This window comes from Megachile rotundata, chromosome 16 (assembly GCF_050947335.1).
Source record: "Megachile rotundata isolate GNS110a chromosome 16, iyMegRotu1, whole genome shotgun sequence".
NCBI classification, from domain to species: domain Eukaryota; kingdom Metazoa; phylum Arthropoda; class Insecta; order Hymenoptera; family Megachilidae; genus Megachile; species Megachile rotundata.
In genome coordinates this window covers 12,933,245-12,951,082 of record NC_134998.1, presented here as the reverse complement: position 1 = coordinate 12,951,082, position 17,838 = coordinate 12,933,245, and the positions used below count along the sequence as shown (strand labels likewise).

At 38.4% G+C, this 17,838-nt stretch overlaps 2 protein-coding genes across 9 annotated transcripts in view; one reads left to right on the top strand and one right to left on the bottom strand.

Annotated features, from left to right (window-relative positions):
• Window positions 1-13,729, top strand: part of LOC100881193 (uncharacterized) — a 38,045-nt gene extending 24,316 nt beyond the window's left edge. For 6 of the 8 annotated variants that reach the window (XM_012280406.2, XM_012280402.2, XM_012280408.2 and 3 more), the window contains 12 exons: window positions 2,614-2,757; window positions 3,189-3,333; window positions 4,088-4,174; window positions 4,286-4,412; window positions 6,067-6,431; window positions 6,503-6,785; window positions 6,906-7,316; window positions 8,823-9,671; window positions 9,930-11,071; window positions 11,134-11,231; window positions 11,310-12,381; window positions 12,461-13,729. In XM_012280406.2, coding sequence (XP_012135796.1) covers window positions 2,614-2,757; window positions 3,189-3,333; window positions 4,088-4,174; window positions 4,286-4,412; window positions 6,067-6,431; window positions 6,503-6,785; window positions 6,906-7,316; window positions 8,823-9,671; window positions 9,930-11,071; window positions 11,134-11,231; window positions 11,310-12,381; window positions 12,461-12,478 — 4,741 coding nt within the window. In that variant the 3' untranslated portion in view covers window positions 12,479-13,729. Of the gene's footprint in view, window positions 1-1,371; window positions 1,510-2,613; window positions 2,758-3,188; window positions 3,334-4,087; window positions 4,175-4,285; window positions 4,413-4,456; window positions 5,934-6,066; window positions 6,432-6,502; window positions 6,786-6,905; window positions 7,317-8,822; window positions 9,672-9,929; window positions 11,072-11,133; window positions 11,232-11,309; window positions 12,382-12,460 lie in introns of those variants that run through there. The other 2 variants (XM_012280411.2, XM_076541396.1) reach the window with 2 other exon arrangements.
• Xxylt (Xyloside xylosyltransferase) lies at window positions 12,783-15,850 on the bottom strand. The gene is made up of 3 exons (XM_003701079.3): window positions 15,139-15,850; window positions 14,591-15,064; window positions 12,783-14,529 (listed from the first exon to the last, which is right to left on the bottom strand). The coding sequence occupies exons 1-3, from the start codon at window positions 15,526-15,528 to the stop codon at window positions 14,323-14,325; spliced, it is 1,071 nt and encodes a 356-aa protein (XP_003701127.1). The 5' UTR covers window positions 15,529-15,850; the 3' UTR covers window positions 12,783-14,322.
• Between the last annotated feature and the right edge of the window lie 1,988 nt (window positions 15,851-17,838).

Genomic DNA, 17,838 nt, shown 5'->3' with positions numbered 1-17,838 from the left:
TTATTTATTCAATCGAACGGTGTGCCCGCTGCTTTTGCAGTAGTCAAATCGGCCAGAGGAGCTAAATTTCGTCGTTAGAATGTTAATTGAGTCGAATGTTGGTCATAGAAAGATCTGACAAGATTAGAATTTTCGGTAGGATAAAATAATGCCGCCTTCAGATGTCAAATAGCTAATCATTTTTTTTCTTTATTAGCACGTTCCTGTTTAAAATACAGTATCCTAAATATCTTTCGTGTTCGTGAAACTTTCGATTCAGGACGAATTGCTTTCCGAAGTAATTAGGTGACGGCACAGAGGTTTCATCGGTATTCTCGATACAAATGACTAATTCTTCCTAGAAACAATGGCACTATTAACGAATCTACACTTTTCAATCACGTCTCTACGACTGTACAAGTTATGATGTCAAGGAGAATCTTTTATCGACCGTTAAGCTTTAGATTGATGCCATAAGCACTGTTTTATGGGACTTTTATGTAACCGAACCGTGTTAGACTTCGCATATTTCGAAAGTAATCATTGTCTGCTATAAATGCCAATTTACCATTTTGTATTAGGAATATTAAGTGAGTCGTTTATATAAACATGTTCCTCAAACTTTAAACTTCGAACCGATGTACCATAAGCGCTATTTTACGATAGTTTTATGTAATCAATTCGTGTTAGAGTGTTTCGAAATTGGTCATTGTCCGCTATAATTGACAACGAGTCATTTTGTATTATGAATGTTAATGAAAGGGTTACGTGATTATTTTTGTTACACTCTAAACTTCGGATTGACATACCGTAACCGGCACTTTTATGTCATCAAATCGTGGCAGACTTTCTACGTTTAGAAATCAGACATTTCATATTCAATCTAATCGATCTCATAAGACGAAAGCTTCAAAATTTATTCTGTGCCATCTGTTCCATTTGTCTTGCATTACTGTAGCAATGTGGTTATTTTCTCTGTCGCAAGAAGAGCTGAAGTTTCTGTATCGCAGAAAATTGCTTTACGATTTTCCTGTCGATCGAAAGAAAAAAAGCTACGTACCTGTTTTTTCCAACGAGGAACATAAATCGTGATTCTTCCGTGAAGATTTCTCGCAGGAAACGCAGAAAAAGACCGATGGTTCTTGCGCGTTACCGAACCATCGAACCGAGAACAACGATGATGATCAAGAATTATCCTTGCCAACGGAATAAAGCTGTTGCTAGGAATTTCATGAAACGGTCGCGATAAAAAGGACGGTAAAACGCGACAGGGTGGCTTCCCCGAAGAATTTCGATGAGCTGGGAAAGAACGCATTTCCTGTTGCCGAGAAAACATCGAATCAACAAGCACTTTTTCAAACTTAAACGCATTACAATTTGCAGGTTCAAACAATTGTGCTCTTCATTTGTTTCTGCTCAACGATGGAGTTTTCAACATCTACTCCCGAGTAAACAGCAATGAATCAACGAGTTTCAACGGGGAGCAAGTTTTATTGCTTTACATACACGCGAGTGTCCAACTGGTTACATGTACGTGTGTCTGCAATTAACAACATCGAGTGTCGGTTGCATTTGCCATTTGTAAGCTGTTACGTAAAGGGACTCTCTTCGAGATCCGAATTACATAACTGCGCCTTTCCTTCAATAATCATCGGGTATACCGAGAATGATTGATACCATAATGGGTGCGTGGATCTCAATTTGCTTTCCCCGTTTGTTCGCGACGGAGACACCTATGGTTATGGATTTTGTGTAACCAGTCAAGGTGGTAACAGTATCGTGTCAAATATTTGTCCCACTTTGTTCTCGGTCCCAGATAAATGGTAATCGATCTGTGCACGTTTACTCGACACCGACAAGGTGGATTGCGTTATAGGAAACGATCTTCTTGTTTTTATCACCCGTTTCGTCTTCCAAATGTGTCTCGCCGTTCCACTGTATCATCTTACGAGTTATAAAATACGTGGATCTCCGTGTTAACGTTTACACTCGGCCAGCGAACCGTTCTGGTGCTGCTACAGGGCTGGATTAGTCATTAAGCTAAATGAACACGTGCTTGGAGCATCCAGGAAATTGGACACTAACTTTCCGTCGGTCGATTTACCACAGAATATTTTTCTAAGACTGATAAGTTTCTTCGAGATCACAAAGTATTCACCTTCCCGTTAAATTCCAAGTGACCAAACAATAGAAGACGTCGGGTCTGTGCTGACCCACTCACGGACCGTGTCGGTACTCGAGATAATTATAACGAGCTCGCAGAACGCAGTTTGAGTAATTCATATCAGAAATGAATTCGGTCTCGTTTTGAAACGACGATGATAACGGTGTTGGCATTGAATGGCTACGTGACACGAGAACATGAAAGTGCGATCATGTTTACGGAAGTCACACAAGTATTTGTGTCACGTTTTAATGCTCACTGTTCATATTCCAATCGACGAATTATCGAATTCTTTACGAATGTATTCTCTGTAATTTTTATAATGCTGATTGGGTGAATTTGATTACCCAAATATGTGAGCTAACATTCTGAGACACAAATTGTCATAAAGAAACGTTTCTTGAATATCTTTAATAGTTTGCACATATAGTATTGTTTGATTCGTTAGTACAGTGTTGTCCATTTTACAGAACCAGGGAGGAGAGACCATCCAGAATGATCCTAACCGTGACCGAGGACACACCAGCAGACATGCTGGCCGGTAGTATGGAGCTCCTAGTCCAGTTACCTCGGGACCATCACGTCCAGACGGAAAGGGTCACGGTACAAAGAAGGTAGTAATCGTAATTACAAAGCAAAAGTATTTTTCTTTGTCCTTGAACCCGGAGTATCAGTATCCACATATATGATCTCCCACAAAGATCACTTTCCATCACTCTTATCCTTAGTCTCCACATCGTATCTCTCAGACCCAACCCTCTGAATGTTCCATCTCAGAGCCAGCTTTCACACCTACATGTCCACTCTCCATATTGTCAATTGTCTCTGGCTGTCCAGATAAAAAGAAACTTAATAACTCACGTTTTCCTGCATCGTCATCTTCCTGGCAAGACAAAACAGCTGCACACCGTGGATTTAGTGTCTCGCATCTCCGAGAGTGTCGACGCAATGTCGTGCAACGGTGCAGGAATAATGTGGCATGACTTATTATTTCCGCCATGAATAGTGGTAAGGGTTTCTTGGATCTCTCTCTGTGTGTTCACAGTACGCCGATGATGGACCTCCTCGTGCAGATCGCCACGGCTCACAAATTGGCCGCTTCTAGCTACACCCTGCAAGCGATAGGAGAGCGAGGCATGGTTCTATCTCATCAACCCAACACGCCAATCGGCGCTTTGGATGCACTTCAGGTACTGTTATCCAATCATTTTTGTCACTCTACTAACTGTACATTCGTTTCGATTTACCGCTCGTGCAGATCCTAAGAAACGTGTAATTTCTTGCAGGTTTAACAGTATCGAGTACCCTGCTGAACTCTGAACATTTTGAGAATCCATCTTGCAGCGATAGAAGCGTCTATTAAAAGTTTTCTGCAAATGTATGGTTTGTTGTCTTAGCTGAGATTCTCAAAACTTTCAGAGCATTGCTGCAAAGTGCTCTTAATTAATAAGAATTAGCGAGGATGTAGCAGTTATTCTGTACACTTCAGCAGCGTTGTGGATAGCATTTTATAACAGATCCTGACAGGAAGTTGCAGTTCCATCGTCCTGTTTTTCTGCTGCACGAAATTGAGGGTTAGACTTGAGGAAGCGACTTGAAATTCTGTGAATCGCGTGATCCTTAACTCTTCAACCGTCACATTAGGTTTCTTCTAATCCCTGCAAACTGTTTCGCCGACTTCTAATCAAAATAGCAGTAATTCTTTTCTTCGAGGAATCACATCTACCAATTTTTGTACCTTTTGTTTGATAAAAAGTATGTGCTTCTTGGAAGAAAATCCGTCGGCGAGCAGGATGATCTTAATAAGTGTGTTTAGTCTGATAGCCTGTGATCAGCCTTTTCAAAGCAACGAAAGCAGTTCGTGGAACGAATAAGAAATATTTAGACAAACTATAATGAATCTAAGTGTTACAATAATATGATAATTATATATTTATGTTGCAGGTGAAGCTATTACCAAAACAAGGCACCTTCGTGCCAAGGAAAACGAAGCAAGCTAATCAACCTTTTGAAACAACATTTAGGTTACAGGTAAAAATAATCTCAGTCTCGTTGTAATCTTTACATTGCCACAAGCAACTCTTTTATCTGCGATCGATTGCCAGATAGTCAATGATTGTGGTGATTGTGCAACTGCTGCAGGTACATCTACCAAGAAACCAGCTGTACGTGTCCAGAGTCAGTCCGAAGATGAATTTGGGTGAGATTCTGGACGAGGTGTGTCGCGAGAAAAATCTGGACAAGAACAAGTATGAGCTACGCCATCCAGGTATACACAAACCTAAGTTCACAAAAATTATTTCTACTGATGGCATTTGCCAATTCCTTGAATGTATAGATTAATATGTATTCTGTTTTTGAGGCACAGCAATTATCAGAAAGTGGAAAATGTCGTAACACCGTTACGTGGAAATAAAAAATTTATTATCCAAGTTTCACCTACGCAGAGAGTTGCTAGATTAGGTTATTTGGTGTGATTGGCGAACATTGGTTGTCCCGGAAAACATGGTAGTCTGAGAAGGAAATAGATTTATTCGTTCACTTTTGATATTTAAACCGGTAACACTGACCAGTTTTGTCCCCAACTGGTTTGCTCGTTTAATTTATTTATATTTTTAATAGCGTATTTCTTCTGCAAGAAAAAACGTATCAGCAGCGTAATAAATTAATTTGGAATCGATGAAATAAAATTCGTGTGGTCATATCTAAAAAAGAACAATGAGAAACAGCAACCTTGCTGTCCCATAACAAAGGGAAACAGACTCGTTCATAATGTGTTTTCCACACTATCGATTTATCTCTAAACCAGTCTTAGCCTTTTAGTAAATAGATTTTGAAACCGTCAAAAATGGGTTTCTATCTATAGATTGTTTTCGTTAACAAAGTGCCACGTTTATCTCCTTCAGATAGCGGCTAAGTCTTAAAATTCGATAGCATGCTAATAAAACGCAGTTTCAAATGAAGCCCAGCTTACGAGACTCTTGTTCCCTCTAATAAAGATTACTTTATTACAAGTATTATTCGAGGTGTGTCATCAAAATGACCAAAAACAGTTGATTCACCGTACAAAAATACAGATTGTGGCAGTGTTATTTGTGTGATTAGTGCCTGCATCAATTTTCAGAAATACGTGTCAGATTTGCGGCCAGAGAAGTCACTACCCGTGTGCTTTGATTGTGTTTGTAGAAGGGTGTGTATATGGCTTCTGAAGCCATCCAGATCATGCATATAAACGCGTACATATACTCTACGTTCTCAATCCAATTTTCTTGAAATTCTGCATTCCTGTTCACCGAGCGGATGAAAGTCTTCCTATGAGTCTTCAGCATGAGCGTGAGGCCGTTCAGGATTTTATGGCGGTGATCGCAATTGACTCACCCTATACATCATTGATTCCAAGTTCTACACTCTGCCACGCTCGACGACCACAACCAGATTTACCAGTAAATGCCTCGACCATTTTCCCGAAGCTGAAGTGTATTCTCGATACCGGCAGGGTCCCCCTCGATTATATACCTTGCGTACTTACGTGTGCCGGTGCACGAGATATTTCAGTTAGAGCTAGTTACACCGGCCAGTTGTGTTAAGATCGCTATCGCAAGGTTGCCGGTCCGCCTGGCTCTTGCACTTGTTACTCTTAGTCGTTAAGCGTGCATACTCCGCGTTACTTTCCTCCTGGTCGTCCTCGCGGAAGCGTCAACTCTCGCGTTGCTCTCTTACGCTCCTTGGACCTCGAAGAACCTTTTCTTGTCTAGTCTGATCGATTCTGGCAGCAGGGCCTTTATGACTTGTGAGTTCATTGCCTGAAACTTGGGAACTTTGAATCAAAGACACGTTTGATCCTTTTCCAGTTTACTAAATATAATGAATCTTGTGATCAAATCTTAATATTACAGTTTTATAAATGGTGAATTACTTTTCAGCCAACTTAGAGGAAACTCTGGACTTGTCGCTGACACTGCAAGACTATCACCTCCAAGAAGTAACACTGTACGCGAAACAGGGAAGATCGTTGGGTTCAGCTCTGAGTACTCAGGACATAATGGCTCTGCAGAGACAAGAGGAGCGGCGCAGGCAACAGGCAAAGCAGGGTGTGTTCGGTTTCGTTTTCAAGAAGTCGAAGGAGGGGTCTCTCAGTACGGATAGCCTAGGTGGACGTAGCGCATCACCGGCAAGAAGCGACGAAACTGGTAGAAGCACGAGTCCTCTCCAACCACCTGCTAGGCCTCAAAGAAAGCGAAGACCCGCACCAAAACCACCTATTCAGGCGCAAGCTGAAGTTAGCAACGTTAGTAGAGTTTGCTAGTGTATTGTCCTGCTTCTGCATTTGGGGATACAACACCTTTCTTGTCATTCTAGAGCAGAGAAGAGAGTTCTGCAGATTCCAGCAAAGACAAGGTAGTGATCAGTCATAGCCGTAACAGCAGCGACAGTTCTGGATATCATGAAGCCTCGGTTTTAAGCGATAACCCAGACTCTTCTGGAAGACTTCCGGAAACTTTACCTAGAAGAAATAAAGTTCCGTTGGAAACGCCAAGAAAGCTGGCGCAAACGTCGCAATCTAGCAAGAGCCTGAGCAACTTAGCTACTGTTCCTGGTACGCTTAGCCATGGAATTAGCAGTACCTCTTTAAGTTCCACAGGTAGAATTATTCAAAATTTAATGAAGGTGAACATCAAGTAGAATTAGTTATACATAGGAAGTCCTGTACCAATTCTTTTTAAATAATATATCAGAATTTTGATTGCGGTTTTCTTTCCAGGATTACGAAAGAAAAGAGCAGCACCTCCTCCGCCAGTAACAAGGCCTCTGTCATCCGCAATCTCCACCCAAGGATTAGAGCGCATCGTCGACTCTGAGGAGTCTTTAACGTCAGATATGGATCCTTCGAAACCTCCTTCTGACATTAGTGCTTCCTCCAAAGCTAACTCGGACATCGAGGAACGTCCAAAGGCAAGCTCCGACATCGGAGTGACCACCAAATTGTCTTCAACGGTGGACTTTTCCAAATCAGACTCCATAAAAGTGGACGCAGACCTGCAGTGTAGCAAGTCAGACGTCGAACCGCGTCACAGATCAGGATCAGTAAACGTTAAGTTATCAAACACGAAGCCAGGAAATCCTACACCCGTAGGAGACGCTCCTGTAGATGCTAGAGTATCGCGAAAAAGAGGTAAGCTAGTTCGCAGTTATGGTAGCATAGAGAACAATCTACCCTCTTATAGTTTTGTATCGAGGAACAGTCTTGAGAACGGGGAGAATGGAATGGATATCACAAAGAAGCATAGAAGTCTGTTCGACCCAGAGAAAATGAAGCTACATTCGAGAATAGAAGAGTGTAGAGCAGAGCGTAGATCAAGTTTCAATAGGTCCACTGATTTCTCAGACGATCTCAATACTTTCCATAAAAGTGCATCAGTTATGTTAAAAGCTAGATCTTTAGACAATGAAGACAATCCCAAGTCACGCTCTAAGCTTCAGAAGTCTCAGAGTTTTGCCTGTTCAAACGTTGTTGCCCCCAAAGTTAAGGATTGGTCGAAAACGTCGAGCTTTCAGGAAAGCAAGCTGTTCTCTCACCAGGACTCGTTTAAATCACAGAGTAGGTTAGTCAAAATGCAGACCATTTTTAATTTGGATGATATAGAAACAGACATAGAAAATATGTCTGATGGCGTACTGGAGAACAGGTTCAATCCCGTGAATCTGCACGCGGATAATTATATTTGCAATGAGAGGTGCCAAGCTAAGCCACTGAAGCATAGTTCAAGCTTCCAAGTTGGGTACAAATTAAGAGAAACCAAAATAGTGAGCAACTTTGAAAAGCCTAAGTTGTCAGGCTCGCAAAGCTTCTGCATTAGAAATAGTATTGACGATAATTCGGAGTTCGCTAAGGATGAACAGCCTAGATTAGGAGATATAAGCACAACAAGGTGTTACGACGGTTTAATTTCTTCAAATCTTAATGAAGAAACGTTTGGAAGGGCAACATCCATTCGCAGATCTAATCTCTCTCCACCGCCTTTGAGTAGCTTGCACATATTTGCAATTTCGAAGAAGCCTTTAGATATTCCGGTAACAACTATAGAGCCTACAGTACCCGATAACGTTGATAAATTACCGTCTTTACCTATTATCCAACACAACGAATGTAAATTAGATTTGGAGAAGAAGTTGAGTATCCTGGAACCTCCACCACCTGGTTTAGTGAGTCGAAAGGAGTCCACTGAAAGTTGGAACAGATTTCTAATTCAGTTAAATTCTATATTGGAAAGTAGAGCTGGAGAATTCGTTTAAATGTTATGTTCTACTCTATTGAAATACCCATTCCATTCTCTACCTCAAGATTTATTGCAGAATTTGTACTACTTTCAAGATTCTTAATCATCAGAAATCATATTTATATATTGCAAATATATAGCAAACCGTATTGCTTTGTATTTTTAAGTTTTCCATGTACATATTCTATCACTATGGTAATAATGTAGATGGTGGCTAAGAAAACAAGAGCTATGTACACTTGTTCTTAACCACTTGTAATAGTAATCACTTCTATTGCATGTTCCTAGAAATTTGTTTTTCCACAATGCACAAGAGTTTCTTAGATATTTCCATTAATCTGCTTTTGCTAACTTTATCCTTTGGTGATGGTACCCTCATTTTTCTTTTCCTTTGAGTGTAGTTGGAGAACCCGTTCCACTTCCAAAGCCTAGAAAAGCACCTTCGAGGCCTGAGGTGCCGAAACGCAAGTTACCATCACCTTTGTTAAGTAAAACCCTCAGTAGTGACTCCGGCGAAGTAGACTGCTCGTTGAACGCTGCTACACACCCCAGCACTGCAACAAATGATGCGAGTTCAGACGTCGTTGATGAAAAAAACAGCATTCAGTCTAGAAGAAACTCCGAAGAAAAGTTGGAGACTGCCTCCAATTATTCATCTAGTGAGAACGAGGTATTTTATACACCCGGAGTGGACCAAAGTCAAGCAACCTTCGATTACGACTCGGTAACTGTAGAAAAGAAGGATGAAATACAAGTAGATAATAAGGTGAATGAAAAGGAGGAAGTACAGAGTATCGAAGAAAAGAAAAAGACAGAAAATTCTTCTACCAAGCATCAGAATTTAACATTACAAAAAAGTAAACCGAATTCTACAGCAGTAAAAGGGAGTTGTGCTGTGATTTCAACGATGCCAAAGTGTGAACACCTGGACACGCTGAAGGTTGACAATGCACAGACACAGAGTAAGGAGAAGGAAGGTTTAAAGGATCCAAAACGTACAAGAATCTCTAGAACAGCGTCAAAGACAAATGATTTTGAGGTGAACACACTAGAGAGACAAAAGAGACATTTAACTTCCCAGTTAGAGGATATCACGTTTGCTTTGAACTTGAATGTGGCGTCCAATGCTGGCTTATTGTCTGATCAGTCGAAAAAGCTTGAGGAAAATGTACAGCGATCGGAGGATAAGCAGGACAATAGTTTCCAGAGTGTGGGTGGAGGAAAATCTCATCTTGGAATGAATGCATCAGGTGCATGTTGCATATCACTAATGCGTGTGGTGAAGGGCACTAGTTTTGTATCAGTTTTCAGGCAACTAAGCCTCAGATTATTTTGTATATAGTTGAATTAGTAGAGATTGAAATTCTAACACTAAAAGTTTTGATAAATTATTTTTTGCTTATAATTTTTTATCTAAATTTGTCGTGACTTGGAAGGAATAGTTAAATTTAATATTTTATTCTTGTACTTTTGTCGTACCATATTATCATTACATTATTGTATTACAGATAATGACCTTTCAGAAACGGATGCTTTGCTGCGAAAGGTATCTGACACCCTCTCTAACTCCCTACCAATTCCATCCTCCAAGGTAACTTCGACCGAAACGAAATCGGAAACGACAAACATCTCCAAAGACACAAATCAGAAGAGTAAGGATTCCCCGGATGCTTCGGACAACACCAATGCTTTGAATCTGACTGCAAGTTCCCAGCAAGACACGTCAGATTATGTATCAGCCGCTGATGAAGATCTGTCCATTGTTGAATGGGAGTACCAGCTTCCCGCTCCGCCCAGTGCCTTCAGAGACAGCTCTTCTCCAGTGTTCAACAGTTTTGATGAAGTCGTTCCACCAACTGAAACTGTCAGTGACTCTAAAAAGGAGCACGTTTCAGACAATAGTGATCCAAAGAACTCGTTAAATAAACATTCTAAGAAGGAAGAAAGCAAAGATGACCTAAAGAAAGAAGCAATTCGTGAAAAGTTGATCAAACAAGGTGAATCAAGTCTGAAGAAGGAAGTGATCAACGAGTTGGAGAGCAAAATAAATTCATTGCCTCAGACTGTAAAGGATGTGGATTCGAGGAGGTCATCGAATAATTCCTCGGCACCGAAAGTAGCTCCTGTCGATAACACCTTGTCGAATTTCACCATCACAACTTATTCTAGACCGAAAAGTTTAAACATATTCGAGGAGGTGGAGCAGCAATCACGTCAAAAAAATTCAGACGAGAGGTTTATTAAGTCGTTTGCGACGTTGTCTAGGAACCAGGACAAAGATCTGACTGATTTCAGTTCGAGAACACAGCAGGAGAAGAAGAAGGTGAACGTTGATGAAGAGAAACAAGAACCAAAGACGCGAACAGAAACCTTGCAGAGGTGGCAATCTAGCAATGAAAAGAGCAACATCCAAAGGTCGAAGAGTTACTTGTCTGTATGTGACAAGACCAAGTTTCAAGGAAATACTGAGGATGAGAATGCTAAAAACAGTACAGATTTGGAAACGGATGCTGGGATGAAGAAGGCAACGAGCATCAATAATCTGAATTCAACTACAACAAAGACCAACGAAAGATTCTCAAGGTGGAGGGATAACATTTTGAAGCGGCAAGAAGAACCTACCAAAGAAACTCAACTGCAATCTGTACAGGTAGTTATTCCTGAGCCTTTGAAGAAGACAATTCGCTGACATTCTTCTTGGATGTGTTTCAGGTGCTGAAGAGCATTTTGCCGCAGTTGAAAAATGCTCAACAGGCGGAGGAAAATGTGTCCAAAGAATTGAACAGTACAGTATTACACGAGAAAACGAGGTAGATATCTTTCTTTCTGCGGATGTACTTTTAACACTTAAATATCCAAAAAAGAATTAATCTTACCTTCTGTTTCAGACCGGAAACTACCACATCTAACGAATATTCGATGGAACCGAAAGTAGTTTCAGCTCGTGATCCTCTAGCAGCACCAAGTAACCAGCCATCGAAGCCAGAACCTAAGAAGGTGACATCAGAATCAAATACAAAGCGATACTCCTATGCAGGACCTCCTACGATTAGTTTGGGTAGCTGGTCAGAGCGGCCAAGCGTTAACGTTCAGATAAAAAAGGACACAGATTATAAATTTGGAATTAATAAGACCCAGAACAAAACCGTCGTAGACATAAACGGCAGTAAGAACGAGATGGATAGTTCCAATAATGTAGAGGATATCGTAAAAGCACAGAGGAATAAATTTGAAGCTTCAGACAGGAGGGAGCCTAACGAATTGACTAAAAAATTAATCACTCATACCACAGCGTCAGGCTTTAAGAAGCCAGTATTAAACAAAGTCAATGTAGATCTAAAACCTGTAAACACCGATAAACCTGTGGTGACAGGAGTAGAGCTGAAGAAAAGCTTTCTCGAGAACAAGCAAGATGATAATGTTATAGACACCTCGCCTGTCAACTTCAAAGAATTATCCAAAACGTTTGATCAGGATATTTACCTTCGACCTAAACCAAAACGCTCTAGCGTGACTCGGCGCTCGGACCTGCAGCTAGACAAAGATTCCAGTAAACAGAACGGACACGTTAATTTTGATCAGTCTTCTACGAATGGTTATCAGGATAATTCTAATGTCAAAAGATACACCACGATCGTAGGGGTGCAACCTCAGAATCAGGGCAACATCGCTTTCAGAAACGCGATTAATGTCAAATGCAGTCAGCAAATGCCTGTGGTGAAAGGATTTAAAATTTCTAACATAAAACTAAACGGGGCTCAAGAAAGTCAGAATAATTTGCCGAAAGAAAAACCCAAAGAATTATCGAATAACGATGTACCGAAACCTCCGACGATGCCTGTAATTACTGGCGTCACGTTGAAAAGTACGAGACCGAAGTCTATGCCTGTCCAAATGGACTCGCGAGACATGTTGCTGGAATCGATTCGAAATTTTGGCGGTAGAGAAAATTTGAAGAGCGTAAGCACTTTATTGTGACTAGATTAAATGAATGAAATAATAGTTAAGATTATTGGTTATAATAAATTTATATTTACAGGCTGCGGAAAGGAGTTAAGTTCCCTTAACGCTTAACTATGAATTAGCTCCATCAACCCTTTTGCAAGAGTGCATCGTCTTGAAGATCAAAAGAACAACGAAGATCATTCCATGAATGCTTTGGTGCTTCAAATTGTACAGCTTTAGTGATAGGAGATGATTGACGGTAATAGGAAAGAGATTTATTTATATATTATTGAAAAAGTTCAGTCAATGATTATCTATGTCTCTTCTGTTTCACTCTCTTCCCTATTAAATGTCAAACTTCTTACAAATACTTTATTCGGTGGTTTGATGGCCAATAGTCTGTAGGAACAACCAACGTTAGTCGCTCACGTGTAAATATCGTATGTAAAAAGTTGGACAACTGGAAAGGAAGAGTTGTCATTAAATGATCGATTAAAAAAAAATGTACATATCGTTTAGGCGTGTAAAGCGATAGGGAGAGTCTTGTATTACCATGTCCAAATAGTCAACGAATTGTCTAAGTTCGTTTGAAACGATGTTGCTCATTTACACGACACAGTCTACGCAATTCTTGTTAAGTTTTTCTTTTTCTTCTTTTAGTTCTTTTTCAGCCATTCGGTTCTAACTTCGGAGGAGTAGTCGAAGTTAGATCCGAAAGGGTGGGTCAATATTGACTAACATGTCCTATTCTTTACAATTAACATTAAGTTTCTATCACTGGGACCAAAGGTGACATCTTTTATTTTACGTACTGTACAACGAATTCAAATGCAGCTAGGGTGTGTGTATAACAATGAACGATAGTAGACCTTATTATTTTTCTTTCTTTTTTTTGTTTATTTGTTGAGAACAATCTGGTCAATCATAATTTGTTTGAAACGTGTGTTAACGAAGCTTACTTTATAATTTGTGTGTGCATACAACAACGAATGATTATTAAACAATCAGTTTCCGTTTTCTGCGTTTATGATTATTCACTGTTAAGAAAGAACGAGGAATTGTTTTGTTAGAAAACTTTGTCCAAATATTGTAACAAAGCTTCAATGATCGAATAGAAAATATATTGTCAATTTTTCGTTGATAATATTGTTTGAGCAAAACAGATTACAAAATTATTATCGTTAATTAACCAGTTTGGAAGATCCGATTGTTTTATAGATCTTGAACGTGAAAAAAAATTTTATAGCAAATGGTAATCGCAGCGAAAGAACGTATTATTTACTGTAAATACCTTACAATGTGTTAATACTGTATTTAATATTATTTTCCTTTTGCGTAAAAATATATTACGACGACACATTTATTTATACATGTTATTATTTATAGTTCCATTAAAAATAAAAAAAGAGAACGCTGATTTCTATTTAAAAATTACCTAAAGGGAAACTCGGGAACTACAGAAGTGATAATGACCTCATATGTTCGTGTAAATACTTTAATGGTTCATACAGTAGTATCAATTCAGATTAAATTATTGTTGTTTAACAATATTTTATATTTATATAAAAATAGCACCTATATATTTTACAACAATATATATCTAGTAATAAGTTGAAAATCAATTTTGAAATATTATTTTTCAAAAAGTTTTCTTTCTCGATTTTATATAACTTTAATATATATATTTGAAATATATAAAATAGACAAAGACAATATCTTAAAATATAGTTTGCAGGCACTGTGAAATGATAAAATTTACATAATAGCTAAAAGTATTGCCACGATAATGGAAGATATGTATTGCCACCAAACAATCACAGATTTCTAAAATAATAATATGTAAAACATTTTTAACATCGTCATTCAAATAGTAACAGGTACAGTTTTGTAAAACTTTTGCGATTGCACTAATAGTAATCGTAGTCTGTGCCCTTATTTTTAATAGAGAGATCTGGATCAGTCATCAGGTATAGGAGTATTGCAATTACCGTGCCATAATTTTGTTTCAGAATCACATTTTGAATAATAATTAAACACGTCGGTGTAGCCACGATCCCTCCACCACGTGCACAACTGCTTGTTCCATCCACAATCAATAGTGTGAATCAGTTCAGGTCTTTCCATTCCCAAAAGAGTGTAAAAATCTTGATCTCCCAAATGACCCTATAAACAAATTACCCAATGACAATTTATTAAAACAAAATTATCAAGTCGGAGTTGTTACCTTAAAGTGATACTTCTCAGTAATGGAATTAACACTTTCATTTCTAACAATTTCATGGTAAATGGAGGAATTTCGTAATCTATTAAGATTGAATAGCACTACTCCACTGTTATAACCAGGATAACCACCTGAACTAGCAGGTTCTCCAAATAATGTGTTAGGATTCTTATTACGATATAAATATAAAACATGTCTGTATACTGGGGTAAGTTCTGGAGCCAAGCCAAATAATGCTTCATTTCCAAAACTATTAAATTCTTCAAAGAGTTCCTTAATATCTTTGCGAAATTTTGTGTCTGCATCAAACATTGCTGCAACATTTTGCTCAGGTGGAGCTATCCGATGCAAACCCAATGATAAGAAAAACAAAGCATCAGAATAATATGTTCCAGGTTTGCTACTAAAATGGGGAGACATTGCAGATATAATATCTTCCAGTTGCAATGCAAGTTCATGAACATCATAATACTGCACCTGAAATGAAAGAAACACAACAACCTATTAATAAAAATTTGAGAGAATCATATGTCAGATGTTAATGGATATACCTTCATAAACTTTCCTGTAGACAATAAGATATTCTCTAAAACTGTACGTGCAACTTCCTTACTGTCATCATCAGTTATTACATGAAATGCAATATTGACAGAGGATAGTCTGAGTAGAGATTCAGCAAAAATTTCAAACTTTCGTTTCATCGGTGAATTACTAGCAACCTTTGTGAATATGCACCAAACGTTATAGTACATATTTTTGCTCGCAGTGAATGTTGCAGGCATTGTATACTGTCCATTGTTCGACTCTGTGGTCGAAACATTTTCTTGCTCAGAAGTGTGTAATACCCAGTGTATACCATTGGACGTTTGATAACAGTAAAACAGCACAAGAAACACAGCCAAAAGTGTCAAATTGATCAACACCTTGCGTAGCAAGAGCATTTAATTATCTATTCATGATCAAGTTAACTTCTTACATAAAGTAATGAGTTTCTACACTAAAACTTCTTCAAACGTTTAAACAGAAGCATTAATAATGTTAATTATTTTTAAGTAATGAATCACTTTGTTGCAGTGCTAAAATCTATTCACTGATTTTCACAACATTGGGTTCATAATTCCATTCAATTCTTCATTCATTAAATTACAATTACTTATTTTTTACATGTGATAACGAATACCATACTTTAATCAAAAGTAAAGAAATAAATACTGACTTCAGAACTGAAAACAAAACAATTCACTATCTTACTACCTTTACAGAAAACATTGTACGAGCGTATGGTCTATGGTTTCGAAACGAAGTTTTTTATTTTGTCAGTTCCCTAGCTCATCGCTAGATGGTACCACGCGAAGCTTTTTCGGAAAGCGCAGAAAATTCAAACTCTGGTGTACATGATAATGAGATGTACTTCAAAATAATTAAATTACTGTGCTTGCATAGTTCCTGGAATCACAATTCTGCATTTTAAAGTCTACAGGGATATGGTTTTTCGGTGATTAATCCTTCGTGGCATGCGCGGGCGGCGCGTAGGAGGAATATACCCAATAATGAGTATGCAAAATCGTCAATTACTCACTTTCTGAGCACAGTTTATGAACTTTTATGATTAACGAATGGTCAGCAATGCATTATTTACATGGTTCGATCATGAAAGTTCATAAATAATGTTCGGGTAATGAGTAATTAATTATTTTGTGTCAGCATTGCGATACGTACGCGAGCCGCCTATGTCAAATCTACTGCACATGAAAAGTGCAATATTTCGGCACTTTGACGACGTAGTATGGTTCCTGACGCATTTAGAAACAAATTTCTATTAGGGTTTGATGCGATTTGATGCCTAATAAAGCCAGAAAATCAATTTTTGTCGAATTTGGTACAAAACGGTACAGGTGGCGCCATCTAGCGGCGAGCGGCGGAACTACGAAAAACTAAAATCTCGATTTTCTCGAAAACTAGGGACTTTTCCGAAATTCTGAGATATACAAATTGTTCCTTATCGCCTACGGAATCGAACGAATGGAATTATAGCCTGCTAGGACAATTATTAAGGAAAATAGAAAAATAGCCCATTTCATGGACTAAAAAATTGTCGTCCATCTAGCGGCGAAAGTTGGAACTACAAAAATAGAAAATCTCGATTTTCTCGAAAACCAGGGACTTTTCCGAAATTCTGAGATATACAAAATGTTCCTTATCGCCTACGGAATCGAACGAATGTAATTATAGCCTGCTAGGACAATTATTAAGGAAAATAGAAAAATAGCCCATTTCATGGACAAAAAAATTGGCGTCCATCTAGCGGCGAAAGTTGGAACTACAAAAATAGAAAATCGAGATTTTCTCGAAAACTAGGGACTTTTTCGAAATTCTGAGATATACAAATTGTTCCTTATCGCCTACGGAATCGAACGAATGTAATTATAGCCTGCTAGGACAGTTATTAAGGAAAATAGAAAAATAGCCCATTTCATGGACTAAAAAATTGGCGTCCATCTAGCGGCGAAAGTTGGAACTACAAAAATATAAAAATGCGATTTTCTCGACAATTGGCGAACTTTGAGTACTTCCAAGACTCAGAAAGTGTTACGTGGTCGCATTAGAAGCAAAATAAAGTAATAAAAGTTTCCTGAAAGCTTTAGTAAAGAAAATAAAAAAAATGTCATTTTATGGACAAAACTAGTGGCGCCATCTAGCGGCGAAACTGCAAACTAAACTGAAAAACGTATGCCTAAATACGCAGTAAAGGGGTCAAATAAAAATCGATTTTCTGGGTTTAATAAGTAACAAAATGAATAACTTATTTAACAAACATTGCTTTGAAATGTCTAGTACACTACGTCGTCAAAGTTGCGAAATATTACCTTTTATGTTTTATCTTAAAGCGCCACTAGTTTTGTCCATGAAATGACATTTTTTTTATTTTCTTTACTAAAGCTTTCAGGAAACTTTTATTGCTTTATTTTGCTTCCAATGCGACCATGTAACACTTTCTGAGTCTCGGAAGTACTCAAAGTTCGCTAATTTTCGAGAAAATCGCATTTTTATATTTTTGTAGTTCCAACTTTCGCCGCTAGATGGACGCCAATTTTTTAGTCCATGAAATGGGCTATTTTTCTATTTTCCTTAATAATTGTCCTAGCGGGCTATAATTACATTCGTTCGATTCCGTAGGCGATAAGGAACAATTTGTATATCTCAGAATTTCGGAAAAGTCCCTAGTTTTCGAGAAAATCGAGATTTTCTAT